Genomic DNA, 21,852 nt, shown 5'->3' with positions numbered 1-21,852 from the left:
GGTGAAGCCATGCTGGTTGGGATGAAGTTTAATGTAATGCGAAATATGATCGTGAATAATGAATTCAAGGAGCTTAGAGAAGTTGTTGAGAAGGGTAATGGGTCTGTAGTTGCTCACACAGGCAGGATTGTCTCTTTTGAATACAGGCACAATAGTCGCTTCCTTCCATGCAGTAGGGAATTGCTGCTGAGACAGGCTCAAGTTAAATATATGCCTAAGTACAGGAATAAAAATTGCCGAACAGCCTTTTATGACAAACCCCGGGATATCATCCGGTCCGACAGATTTAGAGGATTTTAGTCTCTTAACCTTTATCGGACGGGCCATTTAATTTCCCGCAGGGGCAGCTGGACGGAGTTTATTTAAATGCCTGCCCTTCTAGAGCAATGAAATTGTAAGCATGTTTCTAAAAATGGTGTGATTTCTACATTTTTTATGATAAACGAACGAAATGAACGCTCCTTTAATGTAGAAAGAATATAGAATCAGATATTCTAATTTACAGATTTTAATATCTGTAAAAATTTTTTACAATGATTAAAAAAAAAAAAACTTCCTGAAATTCATACATTTTCTGCACCATGCATTCCAGCAGTGTAATACATTTTCTGCACCATGCGTTTTAGCGTGTAAGTCCTTCGTGGCGAACTCACATACAATGCTATCTCTTGTTGAAGCTTACTTATCGTATGGGACATGTCGGCATGCAGGACTGTGGGCGTTTGAAATCGCTCGCTGTGTAATATCTGTTAGAAAGACACAGGAGTACATTCTCGGAATATGGTGTTGCCATATCGGTCATTCGTTCATTCATTGCAGTCAAACCATTGTGTTTGTAATGATTTTGAAACTTCGCAATATAAGGTTAGCCACCCATGACATCATCTAGCATGTTTGAAGCAGATATTGAGTTCAGCCAAGACGTGAATGAGATTTTTGTATGTGTGGGCGCGAGGTTATGATTTATGGCTTCTGGTCGTGGTCTAAGAACAGAGAGATTTTGTGCGGGCAGCAAACCTTTCACTGCTAGTTCACCATGGCCACACGATGATGTACGTCGTATGGAAGATGCTGAAATTGAGAAACAGCTGTTCAATGACACAGATTCGGACTGCTATTCAACCGATTCTGAGAGTGGTGAGGAAAGTTGGAGTTCTGATTCCGCGGACAAAGGGTCATCACCTTGGGGACCGCCAGACCAGTGTGGGTGGAGAGGTGTGAATAATTATTCCGGTGTAGCTGCGGGGATAAATATCACTGCAGCTCGACATCACTGGCCTGCTTCCTCTAAATCGCAACTGTGGTGTCGTGTGTGCTTTTCGCGTGGGAAGCAGTCTAGCGTTCGTACGAAGTGCGTGAGCTGCGATGTCGGACTCTGCATTTCGGAATTTTTTCGGCAGTACCATACGAAGGCCACATTACCATAGATGACGCAGGAGGGAAGGCTGTTTCCTCATGAAGATGGTGAACATATATCATGTAAGTAGAGTAAAATTTATTTACAAAAAAAAAATCTTTACATGCGTGCAATGCGCGAAATCATATGAGGTCGTTCGGCCATATGACGTCAGTAGATCACATTAGATCACGCAGGAGGGAAGGCTGTCACCTTATAAAGGTTGTGACCAAAAATCATGTAAATAGAACAATTTATATTTTAAATTTTTAAAAAAAACTTTACACGCGTGGGATGCATGACATCATATGATGTCGTTTGGCCATTTGGCCTTACTTTTAACGTCATATGACGTCGCTAGATTACATTAGATCATGCAGGAAGGAAGGCTGTCTCCTTATAAAGGTGGTGACCAAAAATCATGTAAATAGAACAACAATTTATATTTTTAATTTAATTTAAAAAAAAAAAACCTTACACGCGTGGAATCCGCGACATCATATGATGTCATTCGGCCAGCTGCCCTAACTTTTAACGACATCATATGATGACGTTCGTCCGATAAAGGTGGCCTTGTAGACATCCGCATCAGAAATAGGTGCAAGAGACAGGAATTCAGTAGGTTGCGAAAGAGGGGGAAGGTCTATAGAACAATGGGTATCATAGAGGGATTGAAAATGTTTGGCAAAGGTATCAGCCACTGAAGTAGTTTCATGTAAGTGTACACCATCAACTTGAAGCTGAATGCAACCTAAAGTATGTTTCTTGAAAGAAGACACGTATTTCCAGAGATGCTGAGGTTGTGATTTCAGGTCGTTGTTAACTGACTTCAGCCATCGAAGCCTGTCGGTTTTGACAGTGCTTTCAACAAGCTTACGATAGAAAATGAATCTGTCATAACAGTAATCAGTTTCTTTCTTTTTAAAGTGACGGTGAAAGTAATTTTTCTTACCAATGTAGTACCTTAAGGAATTAGAGTACCAGAAAGGGAATTTAGGTTTGCGAGTAGGGCAACAAGGAATTGCCTCTTCCATGGCAGCTTCAACAATAGCATTTAGGCTGGCAACTGCATCATCAGCAGAAAAAGCTCTATATACTCCTGACCAATCACCAGCAGATAGGGTGTTGTAAAGCAGAGCATAATTGCTGGCGGCGAATTTTTGATGGCTGAATTTATAATCAGGATTATAGGTAAATGTGGAAGGTGGACATCAATAATTAAGGGAGGGTGATATGGATCAGGCTTAACCAAATCAGAGTAAGAAGGACCAGGCTTTAGATTGGTGGGATTAGAGAAGACTAAGTCAAGTAAGTTATGGTTGTCAACAGCTACAGCATACTGCCAAAGGCCAAGGGGACATGCGGAGGTGTATATAGCATCCCCCTTAAGTTTAGCATAGTAGTGACAGTTGGGCAGAAGTGATCCACGCACCCAGTTAAAACCAGGAACATTGAAGTCTCATAATAAAACAACACGAAAGCTATTGGTGTCAAGCATGTTTTCAAGAAGGTGAAAATAATCAATAATGGCTCCCGGTGGAGTGTCAGGAGAGAAATAGTGGTTGCCAATAAGCAAATTGTGGCTGTAAACTGTGGGAATCTCAACCCATATACATTCAGAGCAGAGTTCTAAATCATGCCTGCGCCTGCAGGAACCCAAGCTGGAGGGAATGGCTGTTAAGACACCACCACCACCACGAGCTTTGCTGGTGGATACCCGGTCAGACCAGTAAACGGTACATCTACTAGGAAATATACTGCAATCATAGAACGAATTGTTAAGCCAAGTCTCAGTCAGACAAATAATGTCAAAATCTGTGGAACAAACATTATCATAAAATTCAACATATTTCATCTGGAGTCCTCTTACATTTTGATAATATATTCTGAGACAGCTGGCAGACTTAGAACGAGACATGACCAAACCATCCATGCTAGAGTCGTTGTAATCAGCCATGATTAGATGGATGTCGAGCAGCCTAGATCTACCACGTCGTTACCTGCTGGGTTAACGGCAGATTTAACAGAAGCATCAGACATTCCAGCTTCGGATGTGCTGGGGGTAAATACTTGGTCAGGCGCAAGCTTACCATAATATGGGGCAATTAAGCATCCTGATGGCCAGACACCAACATCATTGATTAGCGAAAATTCATCCTCAGTAACAGTAATATGGAAGGATGCATAAGTGTTAAATTTAGTTCTAAGTCTGGTGCAAACCAACTTTTTAAGGCTTAATTGCTCCTTGAGGGACTTGTGTACATCATCAGCAGTGACCTTGGGGCTAAATCTAGAAACAAAAAGTGCCTTTGTCCTTTCCTTCTTTGCAATGACAGGCAGGGATGGAGATTTATGAACCCCAATAAGCGGCTGCCTGCGATGTCTGACAGTGCTGACTGCGACTATATCTGCAGGGGGGAGCTTGGCTTGGGTCTTCCTTTTGTACTTGACAGTTTTAAAGCCTTCGGCATCAGTGGGAGAACTTCCGGTTGCTACATCATCCCTGTATGACAATCCACCCATGGTCGCAGTAGTGGGAACAGCAGGTAGATTAGAAACAAGCAGGGTCGTGATGCTAGGGGCACTTAACGGTACAAGTTGAGTAGTGACCGTGTCCTTGGTTACCGCAGGCGGAATGCGTAGTTCACTTGCAGCATAAGGCCCAGGGGCAGCCACAATAAGCCTATGCAGACTCTCGATTTCCTCTTTCATGCATGCGTTATCATTTTTAAGGTAGGCAACCTCTTCAGTTAACTTGTTGACCATGCCCACTAGGAACTCAATCAAGTGCAGCGTGGATTGACCATTTTGGTGAACAGCTTCGAGCTGGGTACTTACAGTGGAGATCGCGTACTCTGTGTTCAACGTAGGGTGAGGCTTATCATCTTCAGGGGGCAGAGATGTAGATCCAGTTGAGCTGGCCAAATCCTTAGTGTTGCTAGAGCTGAGTGATGTCACGCATGCATCGCACGTGAAAGCAGACTCACCCGCCACCGTAACTGTAGGCTGACCGGCCTCACCCAGTTGCATGCATACAGAGTGAAATCTTATGCCAGATGTACCACAGTGAACAGACTTTTGTTTACCATAAAATGGCTTGACACATATAGAACAAGTATCCCGACTGACCACCATAGGAGCAGGCTAAGTTCACACACTGTGTAACACAGAGACATTGTACAGAAGCTTGCAGCTGAAGTTGAAGAGATGTAGCGGGAGCACACAGCGCAGCACGTCCGCTCACACCGAGCGCTCAAGCAATCTTAATAATAATAATAATCCAATATACTATCTGTCACATTCCTTTAATATTTCATTTCCAAATCTCAAATTCTCAACAATAAAGGAAATTGAAAACATTATTAAATCCCTTAAGCCCAAAAATTCACATGGATATGATGAAATTTCTACCAATTTACTTAAAGCAAGCTCTGTTTACATCAGTTCACCATTGAATCATTTGTGTAATAAATCTTTATCATCAGGGATTTTTCTGCAACGCTTAAAATACGCTGCAGTGAAACCACTTTTTAAAAAATGCAAGAGAAAGTGTATTTCTAACTACATACCAATATCTATACTGACTTCATTCTCAAAAGTCTCTGAAAAAGTTACATATAACAGATTACTTGAACACTTAAATTCTAACAACATATTAGTCAAAGAACAGTTTGGATTTAGGAAAGACCAAACCACAGAAAAAGCAACCTATGAACGAACCAACGATATTTTAAATGCTCTCAATAACAAATTAATTGTGGGAGGTATTTTCTGTGATTTAGCAAAAGCTTTTGATTGTGTAAATCAGGATATCTTACTATCGAAATTAAATTTCTATGGAATAACTGGCAAAGCTAATGAATGGATGAAATCATACCTCAAAAATAGGTACCAAAGAGTGGAGATAAAAAGTAAAAATTCCAGTTCTAATGCATTTTCAAACTGGGGAATTATAAAACATGGTGTTCCACAGGGATCAAGTTTGGGCCCCTTGCTTTTTCTTCTCTACATAAATGATCTATCAATAATAAATCTAAACCAATTCTATTTGCAGATGACACTAATATAATATTTAAGAACTCTAAAATTGAAGACTTCAAAAATGATATAAATTTTGTATTTAAAGCTTTAAATAGATGGTTCGAAGCCAATACTCTCTCACTAAATTTTGATAAAACCCATTACATAGCATTCTCAACTAAAAACAGCCACCAAATTTATCTGGTCATCAGTTATGTCAACAAATTAATCTGTAAAGCACCTGATACAAAATTCCTTGGAATACATGTAGTCAGTACACTGTCTTGGAAAATACATATAGAACAAACTATACCTAAATTAAGTGCAGCTTGCTATGCAATGAGATCAATTAAGCCTTTTATGACACAGGAAACACTGAAGATGGTTTACCATGCCTGCTTTCATTCTATTATGAACTATGGATTAATATTCTGGGGGAACTCTTCACATAGTGTAAAAATTTTTAAGATACAAAAGAATATAATTAGAATCATTACAGGATGTAGAAGTAGAGATTCAAGTAGAGATTTATTTAAGAAATTAAAAATTCTACCTCTTCAATCACAATACATACCATCACTTCTCTTATTTGTTGTGTACAACAAAAACAAATTTGAATGAAATTCCAATATCTATAACATGAATACTAGACAAAAGTATAACTTCAATCTACCTTCATCAAACTTATCACTATATCAAAAAGGAGTCTACTTTTCTGGCATAAAAGTGTACAATAGTCTCCCAGAAAGTATCAAAAATTTGAGTGATGATACTAAACATTTTAAATCAGAGCTAAAGAAATATGTGCATGCTCATTCCTTCTACTCTGTAGACGAATACCTCAATGTAAATAGAGAATAATGTAGAACCAAGCTATATTAGTTTTGTACCAGTAGGTATTATTTTGACTTGTTCTATATCCAGAGGTATTAACCTACTTAGGGTCTATGGAATGCAAATAAATTCAAATTCAAACACACCAACTTTCACTGGATGGCTTCAGCAATTGTGCTAAAGTTCCTGCACTAGACTTTGACACCTCAGTCTCCTGAGCTAGATGTTCCATTGATTTCCTAGGTCTATGTACAAGTCTGGTCCCTATGTCATCTAAGTTCTCCTCAGTGAACACTGGGCACATATTTTTTATCTTGTATATTAACAGTCCCGTTCTTCTAAGTTTATTCACCACATTATGAAGTGTTTGTCTGCTGGGAACCCTATGATCATCAAATTTACAATAAAATTTTCGCCGACACCTTCCAGCAGATCCATATTTCATGTACGTGTCCTACAGATATACAAGTTGCTCTAAAGTATCACGAGGCATGTCGTGCCACACTGCTGACTAACTGTTAACTAGGAACAAATGGTTCATGGCATTGGTAACTGCTGCCTACTGCTGATAAAATATAAACAAACTCCCATGCATGAACATAATACCATGTAGAGTTCTACATGTTAATTATTTTCCTTCATTCCAAACATTATCTGCCACCAAGCAGGCTAAGTCATCATCCAAACTCGCATGTGGCACGGGTCGCCATGAAGTGCAGAGCTGCGAACTCAGTCAACCTGATTAAAATTCCCCCTGTACATATGAACCCAGTACGGTTTCGATCTAAAACATCAAATTTGCAACCCCCACCCCCCAAAGGACATTGAAGGACTGGAGGTTAAACAAATACAATTTCTGACAAAAATCTCTGGCCTTTTCATGAAGGAACCACACAGTGAGTCAACTTAGGGAAACCAGAATCATGGGAGATATCGAAAGATACAGGTAACACTTGAGAAACCACTTGATGAGATTTGACATGTGGGAAAACCAAAACAGAGGCGGTTAGGACAACTTTCAGCATTGGAATGGGTCCAGGAGGCACTATCAACATATATGGAGGAGTAGGAGGAGGAAGAATAAGAGAAGAAAGATGCACAAAAATGAGAAGAAGAGAGAGGAAGCAGACACCTATTCAGGTGGATAGCAAGCAACTGGATAACACTTAACCCTTACACTGCTGTGGTCGACATAGGTCGATCTCTGAAAATCACGGCATCCTTGCTGCAATCCACAAAACCCATATTGTGAATTTAAGAGTTTCACATCTCATTCAAACTTGGCGGGTGCATAGTCAGCTATTGGGAATATAATGAAGCATCATTCATTTCAATGGCTGCATTCTTCTGCCTTCTAGCTTAAGAAATGTAAAAGGTTGCATCTGCACAGAGAGGCACATGGCCCGTGGTAATGTGATGCGGGCATTTCACAGGTCTAGCAAAAATGGCTTCATATAGTGGGCGGTGCATTCTATAATAGTTTTAAATAAAGTTGTGGACTTTGGTAAACATGTGACATAGTAATAAGACTAGGATAGTGAAGTATGTACTTTTTGGGGCATCTTTGACAACCCCGATTTAAACTGACTTTTCCCCTCTGAAAAATACTGAATAATTCAACATTTTTGCGAACTTCTGATACCTGTTCCCTGTCTGAAGTAAGATTAGTTACAATTTATCACAAATTTTCATACTTTGCACTTAAATTATTTATAAGATTTATTTAAAAATAATTCAGGACACAGGGTACTGAAGTTACCTATCACTGTAGCAGTGAAAGGGTTAATCATGTAAGGGCCGTGCCATGCTCCACATACAGTATTCATCAAATAGGCATGCAGTATTTCACTAAATTTGACAGTTCTTATGACAGTAAATTCCAGTGTAAGGCAATAATATTTTTAGTACTTTATATAAAAAAGGGACACATTGTAGTATACTTGGTTGAGGCACTATGATACATTTATATAGTGAAGGGGCATGCAGTAGTATACTTGGTTGAGGCACTATGCTACATTTATATAGTGAAGGGGCATGCAGTAGTATACTTGGTTCAGGCACTATGCTACATTTATATACAGAAGGGGCACACTGTAGTATACTTGGTTCCGGCACTATGCTACATTTATATACAGAAGGGGCATGCAGTGGCATTCTTGGATGAGGCACTATACTACATTTATATACTGAAGGGGCACACAGTAGTATACTTGGTTGAGGCACTATGCTTCATTTATATACAGAGGGGGCATGTGGTAGCATACTTGGTTGAGACACCATGCTACAAGCCGGAAGGTCATAGGATCAAATCCCAATGAGGTTATTGGATTTTTCAATTGACCTAATCCTTCCAGCCGCACTATGGCCATGGGGTTGACTCAGCCTCTAACAGAAATGAGTACCAGGAATCTTCCTGGGGGTAAAGAGTGGCTGGCGCATAAGGCTGACAACCTTACTGCCATCTGTGAGCTGGCAGCCTTACCCCTCTCACCCGTATGGACCTTCACAGCCTGTTACAGGGATAGCTTTACCTTTTACTTTATATAGAGAATATTATACATTTGGTGTCAATCAAAATTCCTTTATGTTAATACAGCTGTATATAAAATCATGCTCATATCTCAATCCATTAGTTCCTACATTCATTAACAGTGAACTAGAAAATAATGACATCAATTTCTGGAGGTCTACACTGAACATAGAGAGGCACATGTAATTTAAATAACTGATACAAGCTGTCAAGAAGCTAAGTTCCCATAGAGTTCATATACATAATGTAACATGTTGAACATCTGCTATGCACTGACCATGAGGTAGGCAGATATACCAGGGCAGCTTCTACATCTGAGGAAGGGATCCAGCAGGATCTTTGGGATAACCATTGAGCTCAAGATCATGAAGCAAACATTCAAGTTTTCTGCCAGGATTTGAAAAATGACTGTCAAAACACTTTGCAGTGGTTGGCCCCCATCGAAATGGAAGAGAGTCTGGAACACAAAGTAACAGCCAGAGATACAGGAGCACTGCCCACTACAGGTAGTTACAGTACTGGACAGGATTATATGGAAAAATTAATAACATATCTTACATAATACCGGAAATCTGATATTCATCTTGTATTACAGCAATGGACAGGAATATTTGGCAAAATTAATAACATATCTTACATAATACCGGAAATCTGATATTCATCTTGTATTACAGCAATGGACAGGAATATTTGGCAAAATTAATAACATATCTTACATAATACCGGAAATCTGATATTCATCTTGTATTACAGCAATGGACAGGAATATTTGGCAAAATTAATAACATATCGTAAGGAAATGCAATGATTATTGGAAATCTTATATTCATGTTCACCAGTTTGGTACTGGTCAGGGTAATATGGGGAAAAATAAGAAAACACCCATATTATTAAAACAGAATAACATACCAAAAATAAAACAGGCAAATAAATTATGACAAGGAGTACACCCACAATAATTACAAAACAGAATAATAAAAATATTAAAATAGTTAAATAAATTATTAGAAGGAATGCACCCATAACAACAAAACACAACATACCAAAACCAAAAGAGGTCAATAAATTACACAAAATGTCCTACTCTCACTGAATCCTGATATTGATCCTGCTTCTCAGTGTTTCATGCTGAAGTGGATAACCAGTGTTCTATATTGCAGACTGTTATCACTTAGTGGGCAACACAGTGCTTTCCACTATTTAAACTCTCAAAGAGTTTGTCAACCTCTTCAATAGATGCAGCTGTTGCCAGGTAGTCACTGCAGCACCCTCCTGAATGAACAACAGAAAAATGTGAAATTAGTGTCCTTCCTTCCTTACATGATGGATTACCATAATTCTTCACATTGGGAAATAACACATATTACTTGACCTCTATAAAAAATGTGTACTCCTCATAGTAAAGTCTTTACGACCTCATTCTCTCATAAATCATATTATTGAAAGCATGTTCTGCTTTTCAAACATTTTTTAATTATCCATGACCTATAAACTGATATACAGTTTCAGTAGTAATAAATGATAATAATGACGTTTGTTTGATTACAACTGGGTTCTGAGGACTACTACTTTGAAAACTAGTCATTATGCCACTGCATTCACAGAGGCAGCATACAGCGCTTACCTGAAATAGTGTGTAATGAAGGATCAGGAAGTTGTGGGAGTGACTGTGCTGCAGAATCTGAGCTACATGGAACTGCGAATCTGTTCAGTTGTAGCGAAATCACTTTCTACTGCAAAAAAATTTATACTGCAGCATTCTAGCAGGATATCCCAACTCTTCCTGACAATACCATAGCCCTGTAAGAGGATTGCATATTGTCTCAAAAACTTGAAACAATTCATAAGCAGATGCTTTGTCTAGTGCCAATAAAAGTGTCATACAAAATAATGGAAATGGGTCTCAAATATCTCCAAGTGTAAAAAAAAAAACTGGATCCAAATACAAACAAATCAACAAAAGAAGATAACAGATAAGTTAAAAGATCATGAGGAAACATATTTACCAAGTAATCATTCTGAAATTTTATCTAACCTCAATGAGGTTATTGAGTCTACCAAAGCAACAAAGGAAGAAATTCTCAAACCAAGTAAAACTGTACGAGATAGTATCAAAAGTAATATTCAAGCAAGAGATAGTAAATACAAGGATGATGCAAATGGACAGATGATTAATAACATTTCAGTGATAATAAATGGTCTAATAACATCTAATAACAATAAAGTTCTAAACAGTGACATCTTACATTCATATGATGAAACCGTTGAGGCTAATGCAAGGAATGAGAAAGAGGCTCCCAAGGAGAAAGTTGCTGATTCAGCAGCAAGTGCTTCAAAGAACAAAGGAAACCACACTATATTAATTATTGGAGACTGCCATGTAAGCAGATGTGCAAGTAAACTTAGAGGAAATCTTGATAAAAGTTATAAGGTAACTGGAATTATAAAACCAGAAGCTGATTTATTTACCCTAATTATGTAAAAGATACTATTTTAAACTTAGGAAAAAATGTTCTTCTTCTACTTAGTGGAGGTGCAAATGATTTCTGAAAAAATAATTTTAAAATGGGACTAAGAGACATTTTAAACTTTGTAAGTAATAATACTCATACTATTATTATTCTATTAGGTATACCACAGACACGACCTGGCAGATTGGTCTTGCGTAATGACAAATGCCTTTAATAGGAAACTGTTTAAAATCATGAAATGTTATGAACATGTCACAGTAATGAACTGTGACTTATATATACACTTCTTTACAAGACAAGGTATGCATCTGAACAGGAGAGGAAAAGAAGAAATACTTAAAACATACAGGGTTATTCACAAAGTTTTCCCCCACTTAGGGAGGGCATTCCTGAGGTAATTTGGAACAACAAATTTTAATATACTAATGGTATCCAACTCATAAGTAAGGAGATACAGTAATTTGAAAACTGGTGAAAAATCTTTTCTTCTTCTTCGAATTTCAGTCAAAACAAATTAGAAATACAATACAAACACTTTTTAAATCGTTAATGTTTTAGGAAAGAAGCATTCTAAAACCATTTTTTTTTCAATTCCTTTATTTTGCATTGTGCAACATTTTTCATCGATTTTATGTTACAAAATTACATTATTTTCAGCATCCCATTCTGTAAACATACCAATGGATGCATATCACACCCTTCTATCAATCTGTTTCCTTTAAACTGTAGTGCTTTAGAAGACGACTGGATTTACATAAGATTTTCACAAATGTCTCCCTGTATGTCAACATAATGCGTCGCACGCGTATGAACCGCGCTCATAGCATTTCGCAGTTCCACACATTTCTTCCTTACTGTCATTGCCGCGTCCAGAATACGTTCAAGCAACGCTTCACGTGTTTGTACCTTTACCTGGTACACAATGTCCTTCATCAAGCCCCAAATGCAATAATCTAACGGCGTTAGATCTGCCAACCTGGGAGGCCAGGTGTTACAGCCTCCGTGACCAATCCACCGCTGTGGGAAATGCTGATCCAAGTGAGCTGCTACTACACGGAAGTGAGGAGGCACCCCATCATGCTCAAAGTACATCCAGCATCTTGTTGCCAGAGGAACATCTTCAAGTAACTGTAGTAATTCTTCTTCTAAGAAGTGGAGGTAAATCTCACCAGTTAAGTGGCCAGGAAAAATGAACGGCCCCATTAGCTGATCATACAGAACACCATGCCAGACACCGACACTAAATCGGTGTTGAAAATTCTATTCTATTGTGGCACGGGGATTATTGTCTGCCCAAACATGTAAGTTGTGACTGTTGTTGACCCTGTCCCGTGTAAAGTGTGCCTCAACCCAGAACATTATCAAGCGGTACAACTTCCGATTTCCATTTAACCAGTTGCAGAACTGCAGACAAAGAACACGGTCTCCTGGTTGTAGGTGTTGTACTTGCTGTAAATGATAAGGATGCAGCCCATTCTCATGAAGAGTCCTCCACGCCATGGACTGAGAAACACCAAACCACCAAGCTAGACGTCACGTACTGGCACGCAGACTGCACTCTACAGCATCGAGAATGTTTTCTTCTTCGCACAATTCATGGTGAGGGTTTCGTTCCTATTGTATACGAACGTTGGGGAGAGAACCAGTTTGTCTTAATGTGTTGAATGTACTGCTAATGGATTTAGGATTCGGAATCCTGCGATTAGGACAACGCTGGTGATATTCGGCAGCAGCGGCTCTCACAATTCCATCACATACACCCAAAACAAACACTATATCAGCGTATTCCTTAGTGGAAAATGTGTACGGCATCTTAACTTCACAAAGTCACCAACACAATGTCCTGTTTACTACTGGATCGCTCTGCCTACCTACGCGCAACATTCCAGCCGGTCTGCCTTATCTGCTGACACAGCTGACTGGAACGCATGGTCGCCCAGGCAGGAAGCATAGCGCTGCATTCATAATGATGTGTTTCGAAAATCTATTGTTACTCCATAACTATTGAAAATCGACAAGTTTATAAGGAAATTTTGCAGGAAATAACCCCAGGAATATGCACCATAAGATGGGGTAAAACTTCGTGATTTACCCCGTATAGCAGCAACTTGTGTGACAATTTCTCAACCAAATAAAAATTCACACCAATTTGCTTGCTCTGGAAGGAATCTGAAAATTATAATGCAAATCTACAAGCTAATAACTGTCCAGCTATGAATGACTCACAGTAAAAACAACTACAGAGNAGGGGGGGGAGGGGAGGAAGAAGAAGAAGCAGCAGTATGCAAATCAAATACTCAAAAAACTACCAGGTATGAAAAATATGGATTTTCTATGGTAAAGAAAGGAGCTCCAAAAAGAAATACTTCCTTAAATGGAGTAACCAAAAAAGAAAATGATATAAAATTCTTTCATATTTTCCATCAGAACATTAGAGGTTTAAGGGGGAAAGCAAATGAGCTATTAAGTTATTTACACCCAGCATCCCCGAACATCACATGAATTTCTTGAAATTACAACAGTTAAATATAGATTCTTATAAACTAGGAGCAAACTATTGTAGAACCTTGTATGAAAAAGGGGGAGTATGCATCTATCTACGCACAAGCTTGAAATTTGTAAATACAGACCTAAAAAAATATTGTAAAGAAAAAGATTTTGAGGTATGTGCTGTTAGGGTCCCTTCGCACCGAATGAGTTCAATCCAGTCACATCAACACCAGTCCAGTCCAGTCCAGTCATGTCGTTTCAGTCATTAGGTTTCATACTGAATACATCTTTGTCAGTCAGTGATCTTTCTTTCTCCTGGCCAGATGGACGTGGAAATGATTGCATTTATTATGCTTAGAAGATTGCAGAGGAGGAGGGAAAGGAGGAGAAAGAAAATGTTTTGGATTCATTCTATTAACATGAAGAGAGATTCATTTGGTACTTTCAAACATGATTCCAGATTTATTGAATGATCCAAGGAAATTTTATAACTACTTTCGAATGAGTAGTGAAGGATTCTATAAACTGGAAAATATGTTGCATGACTACATAGTGAAATAAAATACAAACTACAGAGCTTCTATATCACCACAGGAATGATTAGCTGTTTATCTCAGGTAAGAATAAAGTTAATACCTGCTTATTTTTTCTTGTTATTGAGAAAAGAAGTATAAAGGCATGGTTCAAAGCTAATAATTTTGAAATTCACATGTTTGAGACAATGGCTGATTAACTACCTGCTGATCTGTCTGGATGGAGAACTCAGAATAGGCCCCAGGTGATGATGGCTGAGAATATTGATCATATCTTGACTGAACAGAAGATGGATCGGAGGGAAACTGAACAGGGGACGCAGATGTTAATTTATGCCTCAATAATTGTATTACCTCCCCTCTGAACTCTAGATTTTCAAGGGGCCCCAGTTTCTTAATACTAAGTAGACTCTTTAGAAACATGAAATCTGGATCATCATCTTTACATCTGGTGGTCACCTTCTCCAGCATGTTCAGGTACATCTTATCGATGTAATCTTGTTCAGATGCTCCAGGTTTCTTCAGTTTTCTATTCTCTGAGGAAGTATCTTTCGTATTTTGTGATTCAAAATTTTCACTAGCATTAATTTTAGAAACATTCTGGGTATCTTCTTCTCCAGCCTCATGATTTTCTCCTTCAGTATTTTGCTGCGACTCTCCTTCCATACTTCCGCTTTCTATGTTGGGAATGTTTCCCCTTGTTTTCTTGTGGCTGAGACTAACATCCAAAAATGAGAGCAAGGTGAAGAAGGGCCAAGTTATTTTTGAACTATCTGCGGTGGAACCAGATGGTATTGTACTCAGCTTCCTTCTTTCTCGCATATAATTACTTCTCAAATTCTGCCATTTAAATCTGGCCTCCTTATCTGAAAAGACAATACAAATAAAATATGACCCTAATGGAATGATATTCCTTTTTTTCCTTAGGTATTTGGCCACAGGAGAAACATTTACGTCACTAAGCTACACTTTTCATATTGGAATAAGCACCATCCATTGTATAATCACAGATATTAATTCAGCAGTATGGAGAATTCTGCAGCCATTATGTATGCCTGTTCCTACAACACAAAGATGGAACGAAAGTGCAGAATCATTTAATGAAGTGTGTAAAATGCCTAACTGTATTGGCAGTGTAGACGGTAAACACTGTGCAATAAAATGCCCACCCCATGCAGGTTCACAATATTATAATTACAAACATTTTCAATCAATTATTTTGATGGCAGTTGCTGATGCTTATAGTAATTTTATCATGATAGATGTTGGCACATATGGTCGGGACAATGACAGTACAATTTTCAATGAATCAGGAATGAGCAAAGCTTTCCGAGATGGAAGATTGAATATTCCAAATCCTAGGGAAATTCCTGGTACTGACGTAGTGATGCCATTTTATTTAGTAGGCAATGGGGCTTTCCTGCTGAGAACTTACATCATAAGACCATATGCTCGATGAGATCTTCATTATTCCAAACGTGTCTTTAATTATAGATTATCAGCAGCATGTCGCACAGTCGAATGTGCTTTTGGAATACTTGTACGAAAATTTGGAATTTTCCAAACGAGTATTGCCACTAACGTTGAATTGGCAGAAGGTTCAATAAGAAGTGCATGTGTACTACATAATTATATACGTCAAAGAGGAAATGACAATGACTCTATCTTAGAAAATAACTTTCTGGAAGTAAATGTTAATAGTCCTCAGTTAAGATCTCTAGCGCCTACATCACATCACAGAGGAAGTACTGAAGCAGTACAAATTAGAGACAAATTAAAGGATTATTGTATCTCTCCTGTCGGTTCTGTGCCTTGGCAAGATGGCAAATGTGCGTAATTATGTGCGGTCTGTCACTTTTAATATTTACATGGGTTGTATTATTATTATTATTATTATTATTATTAAAACTACCTGACAAATTATACTACTACAAACAACAATTGGTTTACAAGTTCATAAGTTTTTGTACATGAAATAATATAAATAAAAAGTTCGTACCAGTTTGTAATTGTTCTGCTATGCTTCTCCAAACACTAGCAATGTAGNTATATATATATATATAGAGAGAGAGAGAGAGAGAGCGCTCCAACTGTAAACACTGATACATTCATAACAAAACTAGATACAATACTTAGAAATCTATATACCTCAACACAAGAATATATTATTTGTGGGGATATTAATATAAATTACCTTCTTGATAGTGTAAACAAAAACAAATTAGATACGTTATTGAGAACTTATAATTTAATAAGTACAATCAATTTTTCTGCCAGAGTTCATGGAAATTCTGCTACAGCCATTGATAATATTTTCATCGATATTACTAGAAGGGAAAATTATTCTGTAAGGCCTACATCGGAGGTGCAGGTAGCACACACACATCACGCTCTCTCCATGAGCTCGCAAACATCGCCAGAAAAGCTGCAGAGACAGCCACGGCAGACAAGAATATCATCCGCTTGGATGTGCTACCTGTGCTACCTGCACCTCCGATGTACCACCCCGATCCACTAACTGCCAGCCCTTTTATATCTTCCTCTTTTAGGCAACCATTCTGTTGCCTAGCCAATGGGCTTCCGACCTGTTAATGGAGCGTGGTGCACACCGAAGGGGCAGGAAGCCAGGTTTGTTCAAATGGGCAAGCATGTGTTCTCCATTATTATTATAATCACATAATTTACATTGATTTTATATTAATTATATGTATATAAACAGAAGAGTAATAAATATGAGTAAAGTTGATGTTATAAGATAAATAAAAGTAATAACTAGGGCCTGGATTTTTATGACCTAAAAACTATAAATATATGCATGCACTTATGACCCAAAATTATGTCAAATATGACCTAAAAAGTGTAAAATATGACCTTAAATATTAAATGGGACATAAAATTTCACAATTTTAATTACAACTTTTACCAGAGTTTAAGAATAAAGATGATGACTACAGTAGAACTTGGTTATAGCAACATCGGTTTCTGCGATGCCTTGTCTATTGCATCAAATATTCAATGGTACAAACTAATTCCTCATAAAGCAACTGTTTTTATACCTTGCTTAGTATGACATGCACAAATGCATCAACCTCGTATGTAACTTCATTTTCATTCCCGGATTTCTCATATATGGACATTGAATGTAATTTAGAAAGTGTGTATTGGGCAAGTAACAGGAAACAGATGAAGATAACTGATTTAATAACATATGTTAATTGTGTTTACGTAATATGGCAGGGGCAGTCTGCTATTTGTTGCCATATTTGCTGCTGCTGGTGTTCTTCTGTTGTTGACTGGGCTTGCCAATGGTCAGGGACGGGTGATTTGTCGTCTGATGCAGCTGTGGGCAAGCCTGGTTGGCCTGTCGGCCCCACGCCCGGCGTGTGGAGGGTTGACCCCTGGCCCAGGATACCCTCTGCTGGGCCGCTCTGGGTCAGGGCGGTGGTTGTATTGAGTCCAAAACTCTGGACCGACGTCTAGGAACTCGTCGGCGCCTTGTTGGTCGTAGTAACGTGTCGCTGGCCAGCCTTTGGTGATGGCGATGTACAGCAACCGAAGGTGGTGAGCCGCGTAATCCTGTGTTGGCTGGGGTAACGTATCCCATGACGCTAGTAGGTGTAAGACAGTATGGATGTCGTGAAGGTCTCGTCCCTGTGTCATAAGGGTTGCCCGACGTCTCACCTCCTTGGCAAGGTCATCGACCCTGGAGGGAGGCGAGGTGCAGCCGGCAGGTCTAGCGCCAAATCTCGCCAAGCGAACTGCTCGTATTGTTCGTCGTCGTCATCCTCGGCGGAGGATGGATCTCAGCGTTGCTGGGGCCTGGTCAGGGCCAGGCCTTGTATTTGCTGCTGAATTTGTGCTAATGATGCTTGAAACTCCTGGCGCAAGTCTTGGAGCGCCTGTTCCATTGAGGAACTTGTTGGTCACTGTCTAGTCTCTGGCGAAACCGAGGTTTTTCTTTGCGCGACCGGTGGAAGCGAGGAAACACAGGATCTGAGCTACCATTTGGGCCAAGCGGATGATATTGTCTGCCGTGGTTGTCTCTGCAGCTTTTCTGGCAATGTTGGCGAGGTCATAGAGAGAGCGTGATGTGTGTGTGCTACCTGCACCTCCGATGTGTCAATGAAACATGGGACTCTTGTGATGATGTTAATACAATGTTTAACTCCTTTTTAGACACTTACTTGAAAATTTACTATTCCAGTAATAAAAAAAAATAAAAACCACACACACACACACAAATTAAGTGGTTGGATTGCTATAGGAATAACATCCTGTAAACGTAAAAGGGTACTCTATGTTGCATGTAGAAACAGTAATACTTCGGAAGCTAAAAAACTAAAATATGATAACAAAATTCAAAATTCCAAAAATAAAAATAAAACCATATGGGATATAGTAAAATTTGAAACTAATAAGGGGCTAAATAATGAAAAAAAATATGCACATTAAAGGTGGATGGAAAATGGATTAGAGAAAAGCAAGTAATGCGGAAACCTTTTACAATTACTTTTTATCCGTAGATGAAAATAAAAATGCAAAAAATAAAAAATTAATACTAATATTAGTTACCTTCCAGGCACTACTCCCATTCAGTATTTAATGAAAACTTTTATAAATCCCTTTCCGCGTACTGAACTTAAATCTTTATCAACTAAGGAAGTTGAAAATATAATTACATTTCTCAAAGCAAAAAACTCTTATGGATACGATGAAATATCAAAAAAAAAAAAAAGTAATAAGAATGAGTTCCTTTTTCATTAGCTCTGCTTTGACTCGCATATGCAACAATTCATTATCACAAGGAATTTTCCCAGATCGTTTAGAATACTCAGAAATAAGACCGCTGTTTAAAAATGATGATAAATCAAATATTTCAAACTATAAGCTTGTACCACTTTTAACTTCGTTCCTTTCCAATTATAAGCCTGTATCACTTTTAACATCATCAGCATCGACTTGAAGCACAGAGCAAATGAAGCTCAAGATGGTTCAAATTTGTATAGCAACAGGCGTGACTAGAGTGGTTTGAACGGCTGTTGTACTGCGATGTGGAAAGCAAATGGAAAAACTACCACATGATCACTTTTCCTGGAGAGTCTCTTTCCAAAAACAGGAGACACCATGTCTGCGAACCAGAAGATGAGGAAGAAGACGTAAGAAGATGCTGGATGATCTTGGGGACAGAAGAGGATATTCTCATTGGAAGGAGAAAACTCTAGATCGCATTAAGTGGAGGAACTGTTTTGGAAGAGACTGTGGACCTGTCGTCTGACAGATTACTGATGAATGAATCACTTTTAACTTCGTTCTCTAAGGTATTAGAAAAAGCTATGAGCATTCGATTGAGCACTTAAATAACAATAACGATTTTTGTGGAAGAACAGTTTGGTTTTAGAACAAAATCTTCAACAGATGAGGCTATATACAAGTTAGTGAATGAAATCTGTAAGACCTTGAACAGCAAAAACTTAATCAGGAGGCATTTTTTGTGACCTAGAAAAGGCCTTCAATTGTGTTAATCATGTGGTTCTGTTGTCAAAATTGGAGTTCTATGGGATAAAGGGTAAAGCTAAGCTATGGCTTGAATCTTATTTCAGAAATAGATATCAAAGGGTTTTAATTACAAATATAATCTTAATCTCAATGAATTGCTGACATGGGGCAAAAGTAGACATGGTGTCCCGCAAGGTACGATTCTGGGTCCATTGTTATTTCTCATTTATATAAACGATTTACCCAAAACTATAAATGATAAAACTGTACCTACACGTGCATTATTTGCAGACGACACTAGTTTGTTAGTTAAAAGTTCGAACTATGATGAGCTCTTTGTAAATATAAACAATGCTTTTCATAGTATAAATGAGTGGTTCAAAGTACACCAACTTTCTATAAATTTTAACAAACCCCACTACATTCAAGCGACAGCTAGAAATAGTAATCCTAAATCTGAAATAAAAATTGTTTATGATAAAAAACAAATTATATCTACATCTAATATTAAATTTCTTGGAATATTCATTGATAACATAATGAGCTGGAAATACCACATTGAGTATATCAGTTCTAAACTAAGTGCAGCCTGCTACATAATAAGATCACTTAAACCATACACATCCACAAATACCTTAAAAATGGTTTATCACTCTTATTTTAATTCTATTATAAATTGTGGTTTACCCTTTTGGGGTAACTCAAACCAGTGTATAAACATTTTTAGAATGAAAAAGAATATAATTAAAATTATGTTGGGACACAGGAGGAGGGATTTGTGCAGGAACTTATTTAGAGAATTAGAAATCTTACCTCTGGCATCTCAGTACATACTATCTCTTATGCTCTTTGTGATAAAAAACAGAAACAAATTCATAGTAAATTAAGATTTATAGATTAAATACCAGACAGCAAAATAATCTCCATCAGCCTCTAGTAAATTTGAGTAAATACCAAAAGGGAGTTTACTGTTTAGGAACAAAGGTCTATAATAATCTACCACAACATATTAAGGATATATTGAGTGACACTAAGAGTTTTGAGGTATAATTAAAACAATTTACATTCTTTTGAGGGGTAACGTTTAATACAAACACTAGCTAAACTTAATTTCTTCGTTTGATTAAACAACACATAATAAAGCCATTAGTTCATGCAATAAAACAGCCTTACCGTCCTGAATGCCTGGGAATGAATGAATGTATCACGGGTTGGCCTTCTCGGCCGCAACTTCAAACCCGTCTGCTACTGGATGACGAGCACCCTGAGGCGGCGCAAATTTTTTTCCCATTTGTCCTGCAAGAAACAATACAGATATTATAACACAATCACAGTACACGGTGAGTTTCGAGATTCAACAGACCTTCTTCAAGATACATCCAAAGAAGCATAACCTACATGAAAATCTTAACAGGAATATTTCACTTCATATACACTTTTAACTTAATCTCAAACAGAAATAACATGGGGATGTAACTAAAAGAGTAAACGTGACCTCTTGATTCACTACATTAAATCAAAATCCATACATACCAATCAACCGCAAACTGACAAACTTCACTTTTCAAAAAAAATGCGTAATACAACCAACCGCAACCTACGTTCTGACCCTTCTGACGCTTCTGACCCACGGGAACCCAGGGAAGCCCGGGAACGCCCGGGAAACCAATGTCATTTGCTTGCAAAGTAGCCTCTATGACGGCACAAAAGCATTCCTCCTGCAATCTATATTGCTGTGTTAGTCGGTTGATGCAAAAGGGCTGCCACAACTGCCGAGAGCTCTGTCGGTAAGAAGGTTACCTATTACAACCCTCGCCTATGCGTGCTGTCCTTCATTCGGAACCATGTGCTCACAGTTGTGTTTAAACAACTTTATCACGACATAGCTAAATGCTATGTTAAATACCCTGTTATTAAAAAACAATTTTAAACACACGAAACAAATAATATGCGAAAGAAATTGCCAAGAAATGAAGGATTTTTTTTGTGGCTGTTGCATTACCTGCTACCATTTGAACCCTAAAAAGTAGTATGAGGAATTAACTTGATATGTAATTCTTTAATGCTATTTTATGAAAAGCT

At 38.2% G+C, this 21,852-nt stretch overlaps 1 protein-coding gene across 6 annotated transcripts in view; it reads right to left on the bottom strand.

The window, feature by feature from the left end:
• Positions 1-21,381, bottom strand: part of LOC111872200 — a 30,126-nt gene extending 8,745 nt beyond the window's left edge. For 2 of the 6 annotated variants that reach the window (XR_004513874.1, XR_002844180.2), the window contains exons 1-5: positions 21,304-21,381; positions 20,944-21,066; positions 10,405-10,580; positions 9,865-10,052; positions 9,058-9,237 (exon numbers count right to left, since the gene is read on the bottom strand). Coding sequence is in view for 3 of the 6 variants with exons in the window: in XM_033754590.1 (XP_033610481.1) it covers positions 3,356-4,531 (1,176 nt within the window). In the remaining 3 variants the exon portion in view is untranslated. Of the gene's footprint in view, positions 1-1,914; positions 4,554-9,057; positions 9,358-9,864; positions 10,053-10,404; positions 10,581-14,733; positions 15,141-20,943; positions 21,067-21,303 lie in introns of those variants that run through there. The other 4 variants (XM_033754590.1, XM_033754589.1, XR_004513875.1 and 1 more) reach the window with 4 other exon arrangements.
• Between the last annotated feature and the right edge of the window lie 471 nt (positions 21,382-21,852).

The sequence above is a fragment of the Cryptotermes secundus genome, unplaced genomic scaffold (assembly GCF_002891405.2).
Source record: "Cryptotermes secundus unplaced genomic scaffold, Csec_1.0 scaffold647, whole genome shotgun sequence".
NCBI classification, from domain to species: Eukaryota; Metazoa; Arthropoda; class Insecta; order Blattodea; family Kalotermitidae; genus Cryptotermes; species Cryptotermes secundus.
This window is presented reverse-complemented; position numbering and strand designations above follow the sequence as displayed.